This window comes from Stenella coeruleoalba (genome assembly GCF_951394435.1).
Source record: "Stenella coeruleoalba genome assembly, chromosome: 11".
NCBI classification, from domain to species: Eukaryota; Metazoa; Chordata; class Mammalia; order Artiodactyla; family Delphinidae; genus Stenella; species Stenella coeruleoalba.
Window position 1 is genome coordinate 22,783,319 of NC_137157.1, and position 18,780 is coordinate 22,802,098.

The following is an 18,780-nucleotide window of genomic DNA, read 5'->3' on the forward strand; positions in this document are numbered from 1 at the left end:
GCGGCGCGCTCGACGCGCGCTGCCCCGCCCCGCCCCGCCCCCCCCGCCCCCCCCCCCCCCCCCCGCCCCGCCGCGTCCCGGCGGCTTGCAGACGGGTTTCCTCGCTTTTGCAGCGTTAACGCAGAAGTTTGGGGAAGTAGGATTGCCGCTTACCCCAGCTGGAGGAACTAGAAAGCGGGTGGCTGGGAGACGCTGTGGAGCAGGGAGGATGGCCGGGAGAGGAAGGGGGCTGGTTTCTGGGCGGTGTCAAGTCTGAAACGGGGCGCGGTCACCGCCGAGCCTTCCCGCGGAGGCTGAGGAGGCCACGTCTCGCTACCCCAGGGTGAAGAGGCAGCCCCGGGTTTGTCATCCTCAGGACCTCCAGACATGTCTGAGGGGAAGAGCCGGAAGAGGTCGGCGCCCAAGGGAGCCCCAGCGGAGCCTGGGAAGCGAAGCGAGGACGGGAAGAGCCTCGAGGGTCGGGGCGGTGGAGGCGGGGGCTGGGCGGATCCCCGGACCGGCTTGAGCCTTCTGTCGCTGGGGACGTGCCTGGGCCTGGCCTGGTAAGTGGTCCGAGGCCGCCCGGGTGTCCGGCCTCCCGTGGTCGCCCTCTCTTCTCTGGGTCCCGCGTCTGCCCCGGCCCCGCCCGGCTCGGCGTCCCGCTAACCTCTAGCCGCCACGCTTGCGACTTCTGTTCCTCAGCATCGACCCCAGGGAAGGGACGGCCCAACCTTTATTTTAACTTTCGCTCGTTTCTCGTAATTTATTTTTGTACTGCTGGCGTGCCTCGATCGCCCAGCTGGAGCTGAGGCCAAGGTTTGGGAACGTCAACCATTAAGAAATGCAGATTCGGCCAAATTTCATTAAGCGCCTGTACAGGACAGAAGCTTTCCCGTTTTTAGAACCCGTTACTTCCTGTCCGCTGTGCATTTGGGACAAATTTGCCCCACCCCATAAATGCCTAGTGGCAACGTTTGCAACCTTAAAAGAATTCATTATGCTCTTAGAGCAACAAACGTGCATAATATAAAGTTTTGGAAGATAGCTCTTATTTTGGTTATTGTGCATGCGTTAATAAGTCTGTTCCTAAGTTACAGACTGAGTTTTAGTATAACACTTTTGTTCACCTGAAACTAAAAACTTATAGTTTTTAAACCAAGCAAATAGCGATATATTGATGTCATAGGAAAGATGAATATTAAGAAATAACCTTAAAACCAACTTATTTTGTTTTCCTCAATCATATTCTTTAGGATTAACCTATTTCGTTTTAATAACAAGACTGACTCTTTAGAGTTCCCCTCCATTTTCACTGATTTTTGAAGTATTTAGAAGATAGCTATTTATCTTCAAGAATAATTGGATTCTAGAAGCAACCCTGGATGTCCTCTCATCTAGAACATTTTTTCCTTTTTTTTGGCTGCGTTGGGTCTTTGTTACTAAGCAGGCTTTCTCTAGTTGCGGTGAGCGGGGGCTACTCTTCATTGTGGTGCGCGGGCTTCTCATTGCCGTGGCTTCTCTTGTGGAGCACGGGCTTTAGGCACACGGGCTTCAGTAGTTGCGGCATGCGGGCTCAGCAGTTGTGGCTCGTGGGCTCTAGAGCGCAGGCTCAGGAGTTGTGGCTCACGGGCTTAGTTGCTCCGTGGCATGTGGGATCTTGCCGGACCAGGGCTCGAACCCGTGTGTCCCCTGCATTGGCAGGTGGATTCTTAACCACTGCGCCACCAGGGAAGGTCTAGAACATTTTTGATGCTAGTAAATTTTGAAGTATACTTTACTGATGACTCATCCTCAGTCAATCAGTCAATAAAAGATTTGTTACAATAAAGTGAAATGTTGATTATTAAATATTCTCTCCAAAAAGAAATAAATTGTTATTTTACTAATATATTTGTTTATGGAATATTTTGATCTTAAAAGAATAAATGTACAGAACTTACTGTTTTAAATAAACTGCTTTTATGTCTTATATCGCATGACCTTCTTCAGGTAAATCAAAAACTTTGTGCTGGGAAAGTTATTCAGTACTAGAACTTAGTAGGCTAAAATATATATGTTGCTTCTTTCTAGAACCTAATACAACTGGTTTTAGTTACTGAATTTGTTAATTCTCATCCAAAGATTCATATTCATATGAGATAAATTACATCAGAAAATGCTCAACTTTTAAATAATTTAGTTAGTGTCCTAGGAAAACACACTAACAGGAATCTATAAAGGAAAACAACTGTTGAAAAGCAGACACTTCAGCTCAGGAATTTACTGTTAGTGCCTGCAGTAAAGATACAAACAAGTTATATTCAAGTAGGAAGATTTTATTTGAACTGTGTCTTTGCAAAATAATAAAACAATGCTCAAAGATTATTTCTAAAATGGGCAGATTCAATGATTGTTATTAAATGACTGTTAATTGCTCTTGTGAAATCTTTTGCGACAAGAGTTGAAGTATAAATTCTTTGGTCACAATAGCACATATGTATTCGTGGTAAATTTGGGAATTTTCTAAATAAAATGCAAACATTGGGCTTCCCTGGTAGCGCAGTGGTTGAGAGTCCGCCTGCCGATGTAGGGGGCGCGGGTTCGTGCCCCGGGCCGGGAAGATCCCACATGCCGCGGAGCGGCTGGGCCCGTGAGCCATGGCCACTGAGCCTGCGTGTCCGGAGCCTGTGCTCCGCAACGGGAGAGGCCACAACAGTCAGAGGCCCGCGTCCCGCAAAAAAAAAGAAAATGCAAACATTTAGCATCTCAGCACACTGGAATTATAACTAAGCCACTGACATTTTTACCACTAGGATTAGCACCTAAAGATTGGTCTATCAAATCTTTATTGCATGCTATTGTACTGACATTGTTCTCGTTGTTAAAATACAAAATCGAATATATGTGCCTAAATACAGCTTAGGAGTACTCTAATTTTGTCTGATTAAGTTGGGGCAGAGATTTGAACCCTTGCACTGTCCGAGGTTGATTTCAAGGCATCACTATTTCAGTATCTTCAAACCATTAGTGTTTGGATCCTTGTTTGGAAAATAAACAGAGATAATGCAACAAAAGGGTGGTACTTGAACATCTCTCTATTAAACAAAGTCCTGATAATCATCTTCTGTCAGCCTGACAATAAGATGTTGGAGATAACAGTTGCCCAGAACTATAGGGCCTGAGTGTTGGTTTGCATACGTCATTTATAAACTCTTTAAGGAAATTTTCCACGTAAGAGATTGAAGACATTCTGCTTTCAAAAAGTTTTTAAAATTTATGAAGGTACTAAACAAGACAAAACCTTAAAAGCTTATTACATAGAAATTTAGTCAACTAGAAGTTCCATTGTAAAACTTTTAAGTTTCTTCTGGAAATTTCAACAGATTTTTTAATTGCCTTTATAAAAGTTTGTCATAGCATTTGTGATAATTATGTATCAGAAGTCAAAAGCTCTTTCAACCATCAGATAATTCAGGGTTTTTTTTTCTCTAATACAACTTTCTCTATAAATCGTTTATACAGTAAAATCTTGGCTAACCCCATTTTTCAGCTTTTGTTGTTAGTGGAGTTTAATCTGAAAGACAGTTATCCTTTAATTACCTTGATTTTTAAAAATGGAATATGGTCTGTGTGTTCCTGAACTTTCAGTATTATGCTGAAAATGAAGTTGCTGTATGAAACATACAGCTAAATGGATACTGACTGTTTCTCATTACTAAGTTGAAACAGAGCCAGAGAAAAATCCTGTATATATAAATCCTCCATCAGCTGTCTGACATCTAGGCCTCCTAAAGGAGCTATGCAGAGACAAGACTCCAAGGAACTACATGGTTTATTCCCACAGGACCCTGAATCTATATGAGTTCTCTGTAAACTGCAATGGATTATGAAGAAGTCAGGAAGATTCCCTTTGTAAAGCCTACACTAAGGTGGCCAATTAATCCGGGTGCTTTTCTCATACATCCATACCTTCAAGATCTTTATCTATGATAGGGAAAAGAGGCCCCCAAACAGAGTAAGAGAATGCTGCTTTTCCTATTAGTGGGTCTCATCCATTCACTTCATCCTTTGTTTGCTATAAACCCAACCCTGGTTCAAAGTGTGACAGGCCTGGGGCTTCTATCAAGTGTTAAGTAGAAGGGAGCCCTGATCCATTTTACCACTCTAGGCTTGTCAGAGGGATGGGAAAAGCAGCTGTGCAAAGCAATTCAAAAGAAAGGGCCAAGGTACGTAAAGGGAATAGTTGACGTTTTATGTTCAAGGCACTTTAAGAGCTTTATTAATGTGAACCTGTTTAATCTCTGCAACACCCTATGAACTAAGTAGTTTTATCCCCACTTTGCAGATGAGGAAACTAGCAAAGGTAAGTTAAATAACTTGCCCAAGGTGCTTGTACAGCTAGTAAATGGCAGAGCCAAAGTTGCCTAGCTTCACATTCAACCAGTATGATATGCGGTCTACCTTTGATATTAATCCAAAAAGAGGCCAAGACCCTAGAAATAGAAATCCCTAATCCAGAATTGTTTATAATCCTTTCTTCTCCTAGAAGCTGTAGCCTTTAGCAGACCCTAATTGTTGTCTCATCTAAACGAAGGAAGATAGGGAGTAAGGAGGTCTTGAACTGCTCCTGTTAGAAAATGCCTCTGACTCATAAAAAGGAAACAAAGCACCTTGGGCATAATCTGGATGCCAGTTTCAAAAATTAATGTTTCACAATTGAAACCACCTTCTCTAGTGTACATTTTTGGCTTCTAGAAAAATCATTCTCTTCCTTAATGTTAAATGAGTTAATATTTATAATGCCCTTAGAATAGTGTCTGGCACTTGTAAGTGAAAATAAAACAAATGTATTTTAACTCAGCATCATACAGACCACTGTTGATTATTTTCATTACTAGCACTAAATAAACTTTATACTTGTTTTTTCTTTTATGCACTATTCACATATAGAAATAGTGAATTTTATTTTTTTATTTTGGTGAGAAGCTAACCATGAAAAAAACTCTACAAATTATCATCAGAGATGGTCACTAATATGATACAGTTTTCTTCAAGCTTTTGCTTAATATTTGAATTTTGAAGAGAAGGGTGGAGATAACATTAAAAAGATTAAATAAAACAGAAAGTTCTGTAATTAATTTTTGTGGATCAACCTTCATAAGAAATCCCTCTTATAATAATGATTTTATTCTAAATGAACACACTGATCTATAGGATAAATCCATGAGGTTAACACTGGAGTAATGGATGATAAAACTAGTTCCTGAAATTAGACATTTCTTTAGACCATCTTTCTCCTTCATCTCTGTCTGCTGGTCCCTAAAAGCCAAGAATGAAATAGCCAATCAGAAAAGAATTGTCTACACATCCTTCTTTGAAATTAGGATAATAGTGTTTTCTAATAACGAGAAGTTTTGTTTAAAAGTTCATATTAACACACAGGAGAAGTCAGTCTGTACTAATTATGTAACCTGGGCTTACTTAATTCACTGTTATCTCATAGAATAAACATTAGCCATCATCAAAAGAAATTTATTTCATCTGACATTGTAAACATTTGTTTAAAATGCAAAAACTCCATTTTAGTTTTGGACAGTTTTATAAGCAACAGTTAGCCTAATGATATTTATGAGTTTGATTCAATCACCTCTCCGTTGAGTTTTGAATCTTTAAATGTTTGTCTTGCAGTGGAAGTCATTTTTACAATAAAGTGTCAACTTGTCGTTGTCATCTTGGCTAGGAGATTTGAAAATTTACAATATCTAAGTCACATCCCAAACCAATTAAGTCAGAATTTCTGTGGTAAGACCCCGGCATTACACTTTTTTAAAACTGCCAGGTGAGGGTTTCCCTGGTGGCGCAGTGGTTAAGAATCCGCCTGCCAGTGTAGGGAACACGGGTTCGTGCCCCGATCCAGGAAGATCCCACAAGCCGCGGAACAACTAAGCCCGTGCGCCACAACTACTGAGCCTGCGCTCTAGAGCCCGCGTGCCACAACTACTGAGCCTGTGTGCCACAACTACTGAAGCCTGCGCGTCTAGAGCCCGTGCTCCACAACAAGAGAAGCCACGGCAGTGAGAAACCTGCGCACCGCAACAAAGAGTACACCCCGCTCACCGCAACTAGAGAAAGCCCGGGCAAAGCAACGAAGACCCAACGCAGCCAAAAATATAAATAAATAAATTTTAAAAATTTAAAAAGTAAAGCTGCCAGGCGACTCCAATATGCAGTGAAGCTATTGAACCACTGGACTGCGTACTCACTCCTCCCTTCTTATAAAAGCTGCCACTACCTATACCAGAATTTATGTTGTCCTTACCAGAAGTGGGCATAAAATACTGCTTTAACATCCGAACTTAAATGGGTTTGAGTTAGGAAGTACTGATTTTTTTTCCCCCTTTTTCAGGTTTGTATTTCAGCAGTCGGAGAAGTTTGCAAAGGTGGAAAACCAATACCAGTTACTGAAAATGGAAACCAACGAATTCCAAGGGCTTCAAAGTAAAATCAGTTTAATTTCAGAAAAGGTAATTATTAATTGGCATATTTGGGGAGATTTTACCGTTTTTCTTCCCCATTGCCACCCTTCTACCCCAGTTGATAAATTCTTTTTCCCTGCCTTTTAGACCATTACTACTTTAACTCTCACTGGTTTTCCTACTTCTTCACATTCTCCCTTTAATCCAACTTAGTCTTAGCTTACATTTCAAAAGGACAAGAATTTTCTAATATATGACAAATGTTATTGTTTAAAAAGACCAATATTGTCATATTGACGTGACCTCAATTTTCTATTTAAATATCAAGTATCTAGGGCACTGAAAATATTATTGATCTTTAGATATAAAATTAAAATAGGAGTAGCACTTTTTGGACTAAGATCCATCAGTTTTTTTTCTTTATTTCCACTTGGTAAGCATATATATTCATATGCATATAAGAATGACTAACCTAAAATAAATATTGATTTTTATAGACAAATGAAAATTAAAATCCATGTCTATTTTGTGTTTCTTCAAGCTGCAAATACAAGTGCATTACTACTGTGATTCTTAGAAATGTGAGACAGATAAAAAATTTTTAACTACCACATGTCTCAGGAGAAGGTCAGCTGCAACCAATAAGTCATCATGTGGGCCTTGTCTGGCTACCAGAGACCAAGCTATCATTGGGAAACATGGCTTGTTTGTTCCTTTGTTCATCACTGAGCCTTTACTCAGTGATAAGGTAGAAAAGGATTTGTGCTTGGCCCCAGGGTAAGCAAAGATGTTGCAAAAATAGAAATGAAATAGACGGCCGGCCGAAGTCCCTGCAGCCTGATGCACAGAATAAGCCTGTAGTCCCCGAAAAGATAAGAGTCATGGATTAAAATCATCCCTTACACGTGCCAGTGAATTCCATGGAGGGTGAGTTTAGAGGCCTCTGGGAAGGTGCTGCAAGAGTTGGTATTTTGACCTAGGGCTCAGGTTGGAAACTGATTGTAGTTATTGAAAGCCCTCTAATCAGAGCAAACGTAATGATAGAAAAAATTTCAGGAGATAGAAACTTCATGTACTTAAATGCTATTGAAAACAGATTTTGAAGAAAGATTTCCTTTTTAAATGAAAAATTTGGCAGCAATTAAAATGCTTTTAGTGAATCTCTGCCTTGCAAGCTTGGAACCCGGTAAGGAGGACAAAGATTTAACATATGATTAGAATTTGAAGTCAAATATTACAGGAGATTAGAGCCTGGCCTGTCGGCTATCACTCTCAGTATCTCTCCCCAGTAGCCCTCTAGTCTCCCTCTTCTAATATCTAATTACTCCTAAGCAGCTGTAAGGTGGAATACTGCCCTAAGGGGTTTTTTTTAATTTATTTATTTTTGGCTGCGTTGGGCGTTTGTTGCTGTGCGCAGGCTTTTCTCTAGTTGCTGCTAATGGGGGCTACTCTTCGTTGTGGTGCGCGAGCTTCTCACTGTAGTGGCTTCTTGTTGCGGAGCTCAGGCTCTAGGCGAGTGGGCTTCAGTAGTTGTGGCACACGGGCTCAGTAGTTGTGGCTGGCGGGCTCTAGAGCACAGGCTCAGTAGTTGTGGCTCACGGGCTTAGTTGCTCCGCGGCATGTGGGATCTTCCCAGACCAGGGCTCAAACCCGTGTCCCCTGCATTGGCAGGTGGATTCTCGACCACTGTGCCACCAGGGAAGTCCGTGTCCTAAATTTTTTGTATTAAATCTACAGTTTGGTAGACTGAGAATGTAAACCTAAGGGCTTCTCCATGCATAAATTTAAATATTCATTTTTTTCTTACTTTCCACTACGTGGCCAATTTTATAATGGGCAATGTTTTTAATAAAACTCATGTAGATTACAAAAATGCTTTTGTAAGCAACAAGGATGTATTTTATGGCACAGGCAAATATAGCCATTTGTTTGCAATAACTTTAAATGGAGTATAATCTGTAAATCTATGTTGTACACTTGAAACTAATATAAGATTGTTAATCAACTATACTTCAATTAAAAGTAAATAAATAAATGCCTTTGAAGCAGGTATTTAAAATATCATCCTAGGATCCAAGAAATATTGTCTTCACATAGTTCGTTCTCTCCCAGTCTGCCCTAGGAGTAGTTTAACAATAGCTGACTCTTTACAAAGCTGGCCCTAAAGGCCAGCTTAATGCAGTAGGAGGGGAAAACAACTAGACATGGGCTCTCATCATAACTGTGTGACTTTGGAAAAATCACTTTAACTTCTCTTGGCCTCTATTTCATCATTTATTAAATGAGAATATCAAGATTTGTGTAAGGATCAGATGAGATACAATATATATGCAAGCTCTTTGAAAACTTCCAAGCAGTAATAAATTTAAGATATTAACTTTTGTAAAAAATGAAAAACTATTAGACTATAATGGCAGCCCATAAATGCTAGCTATTGTGGTGTGCTAGTCACTTATTGTTTGCAGATTAAGTCTTGAGACCTTTGTTATCCTGAAAAGTTGATCTTATAATTGGAGTCTCCTGGGTTATACTGCCTCCAGGTTATAGTGATGCTCTGGTGAACAGCCTAAACAAGGAATTACCTTGGATTAAGATAAGCTTGTCTCTGCAAGATGCTGCTAATAAGACAACTAAACATAACACTATTACCAATGTACAAGTATTTCTCATAGTTGGTGTTTTTAAAGGAGATTGTATTATAGCTACATGTATACATTAAAAATAATTTTTAAACAAGGTTTCAGAGTGATACTGTTATGCATTGTTCCCAGCTATCACCTGGAACTGCTTCAGGTCCTGATTGGGGTGGACCCAGGAGGCTTCTGGCCATTCTTCTTCCTAAATATCAAGAAACATGTTCTTTATACCCTGAGATACGGGGACTACAAAAAGGCATAAAACATGGTCTCTTCCCCTAAGGAATTTAGAAGCTCTCATAGCTTCTCCTGGCTAATTCATCAGTATAGGGACTATACTGTATCTTTGTTTTTATATCCAGTGTCTAGCACAAGGTCTGGCACAGAGCGAACACTCAAGAATTCTTGAATTATATGCGCTAAATGCCAAATAAGTGGCAAATATGTAATATGATAGATTCTACAGGAGTTCAGGCTCTCATGGCTAGGGTCATGGAAGAATGCTGCACTGAAAACCTGAGACCTGGTCTGAGCCTTGAAGGAAGGACAGAACTTAGCTAGACAAAGAAGGAAGGCTAACATATAGAGAAGTTATGGAATTTGGGACTTCCTCCTAGAAGTGTTAGGAAACGTTAAGGGGTTTTTAATGTTCTACCATGGTGTACATAGCAGTTTTTAAAACTTCAAATCTGGCTGTAGTGTGTAGGATGATTTAGAGGAAGTAACTAGAAGCAGCTGTTAGATAATATTTCTATAGTATTTTCCTTGATCATCGAAGTTCGGTTTGGATGCCCTATGTAAGTGCTTCCATAGCTTTCCCTGTCACAGCGCATGTAGACTTCACTTTCTCCCCAAGTAAACTAAGCTGCTTAAGGGCAGAACTGTGTCTTGTACAGTATTATGTCTTCAACATAATGCTGCAAACATTTGATAAATTAACGATCATTTCTAGGCCTTCCTATAGTCTCTAAGGCTGTTATCTTTGTGTGAGTATAGGCTAAGAAAGAGGTCCACACCCTGGTCCTTCTATATTCTAGACTTAGGAGATGCTAGGAGCTTACCATAATTTATAGATACTTAGAACACTTTACTGTTTGACATCAGTTGTCTCTGTAAACTGATTTTTTATTCACTTTTTGCCTTTGTGATAGTTATAAGATCTGATTCTGGTACCTTTTCTGCAAGAGGTCAGTCAACAAATTTTTTTTTCAGGCAGAAAGTCTTCCAGAATCATAGAACTTAGGAAAGTTAACAAATTTTATAACTAAGTCAGTTTCTAAAAAGCCAAATAACTATTAAAATGACAACTAAGTTGCTTTCCATTGGAATAAAAAAAGAAGGAAATGTGATATACTTCAGGCTTCTTTAACATTATTTTTCTTTTGAATATCCCTCCATGAAAATGCACAAATATTTAGGATTATAAGTTCAGGTGTATACAGTTGGCCCTCTGTATCTGTGGGTTCCCCATCCAAATATTACATGAGGGACTTGAGCACCCATGGATTTTGGTATCCACAGGAATACCAGTGCCTCACAGGTGGATACCTAGGGATGAGGGACAACCATATTTTTCTACCATAGTGCTAATCTATTAAATGTGTTTAAAACATATTTTTAACAGCTTAAATATGTAACAATTGTTTTTGTCTGTATGATTCTTATGTATTTGGATATTTTAGACATCTTCAGAATTTGAACTTGGCAAGTGATTGTTAAAGTATGTTTCCCTAATATAAAAGTTATTAAGTAGCCTTGGGAATTGTTTTGTGTTATAAATGCAGCTTGCAGCTACTGAAAGTATCCTGCAGGAAGCTACATCGTCCATGTCTTTGGTGACCCAGTTTGAGCAGGAAGTATCCAGCCTCCAAAGTATCATGCATGACATTCAGAATAGTGAAGAGATGCTCACTCAAAAGATGCAAAGCCTTAATGAGAAATTCCAGAACGTTACAGATTTCTGGAAGAGAAGCCTAGAAGAAATGAATGTTAATACAGACATTTTCAAATCAGAATCAAAACATATACATTCTCAAGTTACTGTCCAAATTAACTCAGCTGAACAAGAAATAAAATTGCTCACTGAAAGGCTAAAAGATTTGGAAGATAGCACACTAAGAAATATTAGAACTATAAAAAGACAAGAAGAAGAGGATCTTCTGCGAGTAGAGGAGCAGCTTGGCTCCGACACAGAAGCACTTGAAAAGTTAGAGGAGGAACAGCATGCTCTCTTTGCCAGAGATGAAGACCTGACTAATAAACTTTCCAGCTACGAACCCAAAGCTGAAGAATGCAAGACACATTTGCCAACAATTGAAAGTGCTATTCGCTCTGTTCTCAGAGTCTCTCAGGATCTGATAAGGACAGAAAAGAAGATGGAAGACTTGACTCTTCAGATGTTTAATATGGAAGATGATATGCTGAAAGCAGTATCTGAAATAATGGAGATGCAGAAAACCCTTGAAGGAATTCAGTATGATAATAGCATATTAAAGATGCAGAATGAACTGGATGTTCTAAAAGGAAAAGTTCATGATTTTATAGTATATTCAAGTACAAGAGAAAAGGGGACTCCAGAAGAATATAATCTAGAAAATAAAGGAATTGATAGTGATTTTTGAATGCACTACATTTATCCTGATGAACCACATTATTATACATAACCTGATTAGTTCCATGCTTTTGAGTTATTTTGATATGCCTCACTTTACCCTACATTATTGGAAAATAAGTGAGGTGTCCACACAAATGTGTTATCCAGAGAGTCAAAGCTTATCTTTTTAAGCAATAAAACTTATTTCATTTTCACCATTTTAAATAGAAACATTTCTAAAATATATATTTCTCTACTTTTTTGAAGCAATATACTTAATATTTTTAAATGTTTTTCTAATAATTAATGGACATTATTGTGAATTTCATCTGTCATATTGGACCCAAATATATTAATGTCCCTAGGAGCTATTGAGGGGTGTTTACCTCCTCACTCAACCCCAGTTTGCTATTTTTCAAACCTTCTGTCTATTTCTTATACCTTTTCTGTCACCTGAAAAAGTGACCCACTGACCTGATCTTACTGTCAGGTTGATCAGTAATGTTTTCACCTCAGCCAGTTTTTCATTTCCTTCGCAATTTACTGCAGGCTAAGAATCCAGACAACCAAGTTTATAGGAATTTTGTCTAAAATAAAAGATAACATGCCTGAGGGAGAGCCTGGAATGCTTTGCTATGAATTAATATGCACTTTTTGAAAACTATGGAGACTGGGAAACATTTTTACTTTTTGTTAAGGTTCTAAACTGTTATAGATACTTGTAAGAAATTTTTTTAAAGAGTAAATGTGTTCTTTTTGAAAGTTTTCCGTATGAATTAAGTGTGCATCCTGTGAAGTATGGACTTTGGGAATATCTTTGTATACCTGGGCGTTTTTTGCTTTGTTTTTTTTTAAGGTTCTAACTGTGTTACAGACTCTTGTGTTTGCTAGGTACATGATCTCTAGATAAATTTTCTACTTACAATAAAAATACACTAATAAGCCTGTGGCCTATTTTAAAGAAGAAAAAGCAGCATAATGAGATATGATGTGATAATTATGGTAACTAAAATATGTCATTATTTTAGAGTCCCCAAACTAATTACCCAACCAAATTTGTTTTACATAGTGATTTTATTTTACACAAAATTATAAAATAGAGTCACAAAGAATAAGACATGGACATATTGAGATGAAATTAAGGGGAGGTCTAGACAGATTTTTGCAATAATGATAATCGGAAATGTGCAAGTTTGGGGAAGCGCATAACACTTTTATTGGTAAACTGATGTATCAAGGGTGTCCAAGGTTGGTGTTGAAAAAACTGAGTTAACTGCATTTGAAAGTACTGTTCTAACAACATGTTTCTTCTTGCCAATAACCAACTATAGTCCCAGTTTTATAATGCAATTTCAGTGGAATTAAACACAAAGAACTTGAAAGAAGTCAGTTACAAAAGATAGTTGTGGTCAGGTGGTTTTATCATGTAAATCTGTACATTTTTTGAAAAATCCCAAATGAGTTCTGCTTTGGGGTTAGGAAGGCCTATGGTAGACAGCCGTGGGTCATAGGCACAGCATTAATTTCTAGAATATTAACATTAAATTTCTTGACTTCTGAATATCTAAGTTCTTGTCTGTGTGTACTAACAAAATTGTATATGTTTGCTTTTATTTGCATGCTAATAAAATAGATTATAAAGTTAACTGGAACTTTGTCGTTTCAACCTCCATCCTGCCAGGGCATATGTGATCTCTTGTACTCTTTACTTTTATTTATTTATTTATTTATTTATTGGTGTGTCACCAGATTTGACACATCATTATTATTAACTACGGTATGTACCATAGTAATGGTTACAGAAAATAAATGGAAATAAGGTGGCCACTGTGCTCTATAGTGACAATTACAAGGGAAACAAAAACTGCCCTTCTACAAGTATTTCATGAGAAAATATTGTGTACATGTATATACACATGTATATATTCCTTTATTCAGGGGTTTTCCTATAAAAAATTGTCACTAGAGAGATTTAGATGTACCTAGTTTGTCTTCCTCTGTTTCTTATATTCATTTATTTAACAAAGATACTTGAAATTTCAAAAACCTTCCTGTGTATCAAATATTAAATTACATTGTTAGTTTTCCCTTTAAGGAAGATTACCATATCCTAAGACACATTTTTGTATCTTTGTAATTAATAATAAATTTTACATTAAGTTTCTGATAGAGAGTAGTGTCCATTTTTTTAATTAGCCATATAAATCACTTTTACAAAACAAACACCTAATTTTCTTAACCCTCCAATGTAAAGTTGAAAAGTATATTTGTAGTAATATTTCCTTAAATTTTGCCTAAAGATGAGAAGCTGTTGACTAAGTGTATTTTTATATTTTATAATGAAAAATGTTGATTTATTAGCCTGTATGGATTGATAGAAAAGTAAATTTGTAAGATACAAAGTTAATGGCTTTTTTTTTTTTTTTTTTTTTTTTTGGCTGCACCATGCGGCTTGCAGAATCTTAGTTCCCAGACCAGGGATTGAACCCACACCCTTGGCAGTGAAAGCGTGAAGTCCTAACCACTGGACCGCCAGGGAATCTCCAATGGCATTATTTTAATTTTAATCTAATTGTAGGTCTTTGTGTGAATCTATAATCTTGGCCAAAGATTAACATGATGTCATATTCACCAAACATAATTTTTAATGCATTTCTCTGTAGATTTACCTCATATTTGCACAGTTGGCAAAAGCTCTGCAAATTCACCCAGTATCTGTGTCGCTTCAGCTATGAACTACTAATTTAACACAAATCAAAATGCTCCATCCCAGCTTTACAGAGCAGGGAAGGATAGAACCGACATTTTGGAGCCTATTATGTGTCACACTGCTAGGAGGCCTACATTCGTCATCATCCTAACAGCTCCATGTATTGAGTATGTATCTACCCTGTCCCAGTCATTGTGCTAGGCACTTTGCATGTTATCTGTTATCACAGATTCTCACCACAGCTTTGCTAGCTATGAGACCCCTTTTACAAATGAGGAAATTGAGGTTCAGCAAGATTAGGAATCTTACAATCACACTGCTGAGTCTGTCCAATTCCAGAGGCCACTGACCTCCCACTATACAGTGCAACCTGCTGCTGTTCAACCAGGGAGGGAAAAAAAAAAATCACAAGAAATCAGCTGTCAGTAGAACTATCTTGAGAATTCAGAAAGCTATAATCCAGTCAAATGCGCCCACTACTATGTTGCCATTAAACTAGACTATAAGTCCCTCAAAAGTTGTAACTGTGACCTAAAATTATTTGGGCCTTGGGCATAAGAAAGAATCAATAAATGTTTAGGGAAGAGTGAGAAAGCAGTGGAGGAGAAAAAAACCCTAGACTGGAATCTTCTAATCTAGGCTTTGCCACTGACTCTGTGTTCTTGGGCACTTTATTTTGGGGCTCAGTTTTTTAATTTGTAAAATGAAGGAATTGTACCAAATAATTTCTAAAATCTCTCCTGGCTTTAAGTGGTTTTAAACTTTAGAGATCAATAAAATTTCCAGGTCCCTTAGTACAGTCCAAAGATCCTTTAGCAAAGTTTCTGGAAGGCTGATTGGACCCACAAATCATTCCCTTGACTCACGTTGTTCTGCTTGTAGATCCAGACAACATTTAACATTGCAGGGCAGCATCTAGCTTAGTACCTTGCTCATATGATAGGAACAGGAATATTAGTAAGTATTCAAATTACTGGGTGAATCTTTCAAGCTACCAATAGACTCCAACTCTTCTGTTCATCTTAAGCAAATAGCTTAAACAAGCCATTATGTAATCTTTAAACATAATTCAGTGAAACAATTTCTAGGCTATTCCTATACTGTATTGAGTTTCTATTTTAGTGAAGACTAATAGAAGTTAGTAATAAATTGCTTTTATAGCCTACCAAGTGTGACAAAGAGGCTTACTAACAGTTTCTTAATGATCTTATACTTCTAAGAATAAATTTAGCCCTTTCTGAGATGTCTTGTTTAATGCTGTTAAGCTATCTCAACTCTACCAGATTAGATACATTAATAAATGATAACCTAGTAATGAAATAGATGAAAGTAAGCCCTCTCCTTTTACCTTTGAAAATCTTTCAGCAAATAAAATTTATTGCAAAACTTTCCCCTAAAAAATAAAATTTAAGGTTTTGCACTCACTGCTTGATTTCCTTCCTATTTGTGCACAGTAAACGTTGTTGAATCAAGATGGTTTTGATTATTAGTAGAAAGCTGTAGACAATCTCCACTTTAAAACAATGCTTTCCGGGCTTCCCTAGCGGCGCAGTGGTTGAGAGTCCGCCTGCCGATGCACGGGACACGGATTCGTGCCCCGGTCCGGGAGGATCCCACGTGCCGCGGAGCGGCTGGGCCCGTGAGCCATGGCAGCTGAGCCTGCGCGTCCGGGACCTGTGCTCCGCAACGGGAGAGGCCACAACAGTGAGAGGCCCGCGTACCGCAAAAAAATAAAAATAAATAAATAAAACAATGCTTTCCTAGAAAACAAGCTGAAAGTTAAATGTGCAAAGTGGAACAACTGGCTTACATGTTATAAATGGGATTTCTTTTTTCAATGTAATCACAATGTATATCTGTGTTACAACACAGGCTTTGACAATATATTTTACATTTGTTCTTTAATTTTTTTTCTTCATAGTTTAGCATACAGCGCACAGGCTTAAGTTAATCTTCTGATTGAAACTTAATTGAAACCTGACAATTCCTATGTGTGGTTTTTTTTTTTTTTTTTTTTTTTTCGGTATGCGGGCGTCTCACTGTTGTGGCCTCTTCCGTTGCGGAGCACAGGCTCCGGACGCGCAGGCCCAGCGGCCATGGCTCACGGGCCCAGCCGCTCCGCGGCATGTGGGATCTTCCCAGACTGGGGCACGAACCTGCGTCTCCTGCATCGGCAGGCGGACTCTCAACCACTGCGCCACCAGGGAAGCCCATGTTTTATTTTTTTTAATTAAATAAATTTGACATATAACATTGTGTAAATTTAAAGTGTACAACATGATACTGTGATACATTGATATATTCAGCCTTGAGAAAGGATATCCTGCCATTTGTGACAACATGGATAGACCTCATGCATGTATGTTTTAATTTTCAATTTTGTATTGTTTATGATACTTACCCATCTTATCACTATAATCAACACTTTAATATTCCCCTTTCCCTCTTAACTTTATTAACTGATGGTACAATGCAATAAAAATTCAAATATTAAAAATACAATAAAATAACTCAATTTCCCCAAAACTGCTATATAAACACACATACACATGCACACAACAAAAATAACAACTTGAAATGTTGCCAGGCAGTTGTGTGGCTCAAAATGTTCATCAGCTGATTTGTCCAAGTTAAATCAAAACAATTTAGAGACATCAGTATTCAATGGATGCTGGGGAAGGAGGATGGCATTGAAACATCCAAAAGTTGAGAATCACTTGTATTTGGAATCTTGGAATTTTAGAACCTTGGAGATAGTGCTTTGTTTGTTTGTTGTTTTCTTTTTTACATATCTATCATCTCTATTAAACTACTGAACTGAGTTGAAGCCACAACCGAAGCTGTACTCATCTTTATGTTCCTCAGACTTCACATGCCTGACAACACACTAGGAACTTAAGGATTACTAATTGAATGGAATTAGTTCAATACCCCAGGAAAGTATTCATAAAAGTAATAGGACAATAAAGTCCCTTCATTCTAGCACTTGTACCTACAAACAAACTTGCATTTCAGAAGTCATGTTGTCTTGTTTGACCCCCCCAAATTTAGCGAAACTCATCTAGAGGGGGCTTCCTCCTCCCTTCTCCAGCAACAGAAGGTACATCATCTCCCCTCATTTAGCTCATTTTGTCACCATGCAGAGGACTGGTGGTGCCAAAATAACTGGAAAATGCCATTTGCAGTCACATGAAATTTCCTCAGTTTCCCTTCCTATTCATTAGCAATACACTTGATGCATCTTTTACCAAATGCTTTCCAGAAGAGCAGTAACTTTATAGTTTAAAATAACACCGAAAATTTAAGTTGAATTTTAAATGTTAAGCTTTCACTCAATTTAATTATTCTGGTACTATATTTTCTTACAGTGTCTGAAGTCTGAAGCTATCATAGAACAATTGAAGTCTTTTCAAATAATTACTCATCTAAAGCGTCTACAGGAGGAGATTTATGAAGTGAAAACTTGGTCCAACAGAATAACTGAAAAGCAGGATATACTGAACAACAATTTGACCACTGTTTCTGAAGATGTTACAAAAGTAGACCAAAGTACAACTTCCATGGCAAAAGATGTCAGTCTCAAGATTACAACTGTAAAAACAGATATGCGACGTATTTCAGGTGTAGTAACTGATGTAACATCATTGACAGATTCTGTTCAAGAACTAGAAAATAAAATAGAAAAAGTAGAAAAACATACAGTAAAAAACATAGGTGATCTTCTTTCAAGTAGCATTGACCGAACAACAATGCTCCGAAAGACAGCATCTGACAATTCACAAAGAATTAACTCTGTTAAGAAGATACTTTCTGAGCTACAGAGTGATTTCAGCAAGCACACAGATAGATTTTTAAGCTTAGAAAGTGACAGAGCTAAAGTTCTGAAGACAGTGACTTTTGCAAATGATCTAAAACCAAAGGTGTATAATCTAAAGAAGGACTTTTCCCGCTTGGAACCCTTGGTAAATGATTTAACAGTACGCATTGGGAGATTGGTTACTGACTTACTACAAAGAGAGAAAGAAATTGCTTTCTTAAAAGAGAAAATATCTAACTTAACAACAGTCCGAGCTGAGATTAAGGATATGAAAGATGAAATAAAACACATTTCAGATATGGATTAGCTTGAAATTACTTAGATTAGACTGAAGAAACTTTTTAATGGGACCTCTGTCATGTTATAAAAAGACTGACAAGTCAGAAATAATGAAATTTTGGAGTAAATACTATTTTGTATTTGATTCTATTTTGTACAGTAAAAATAAAAGTTTTTGAAGGACTTAGCACTGGATTTTCCAAAATAAATATGCTCAAATGTATTTAAAACTTTATATAAAACATGTTTGCAACTTTATATAGTAAGAACCTTATGCATCCCCCTTACATATACATGCATATGTTCGCACG

General features: G+C 37.9%; 1 protein-coding gene across 2 annotated transcripts; it reads left to right on the top strand.

Annotated features, from left to right (window-relative positions):
• The first annotated feature begins 166 nt into the window (after window positions 1–166).
• Window positions 167–18,780, top strand: IKBIP (IKBKB interacting protein). 2 transcript variants are annotated; one of them, XM_079937811.1, is made up of 3 exons: window positions 167–542; window positions 6,365–6,482; window positions 17,742–18,780. In XM_079937811.1, exons 1-3 carry the CDS (start codon window positions 367–369, stop codon window positions 18,495–18,497), a joined length of 1,050 nt encoding a protein of 349 aa, XP_079793937.1. In that variant the 5' UTR covers window positions 167–366; the 3' UTR covers window positions 18,498–18,780. The 2 variants fall into 2 exon arrangements, with proteins under 2 accessions (XP_079793937.1, XP_079793936.1); XM_079937810.1 differs by lacking the exon at window positions 17,742–18,780 and adding an exon at window positions 10,855–13,346.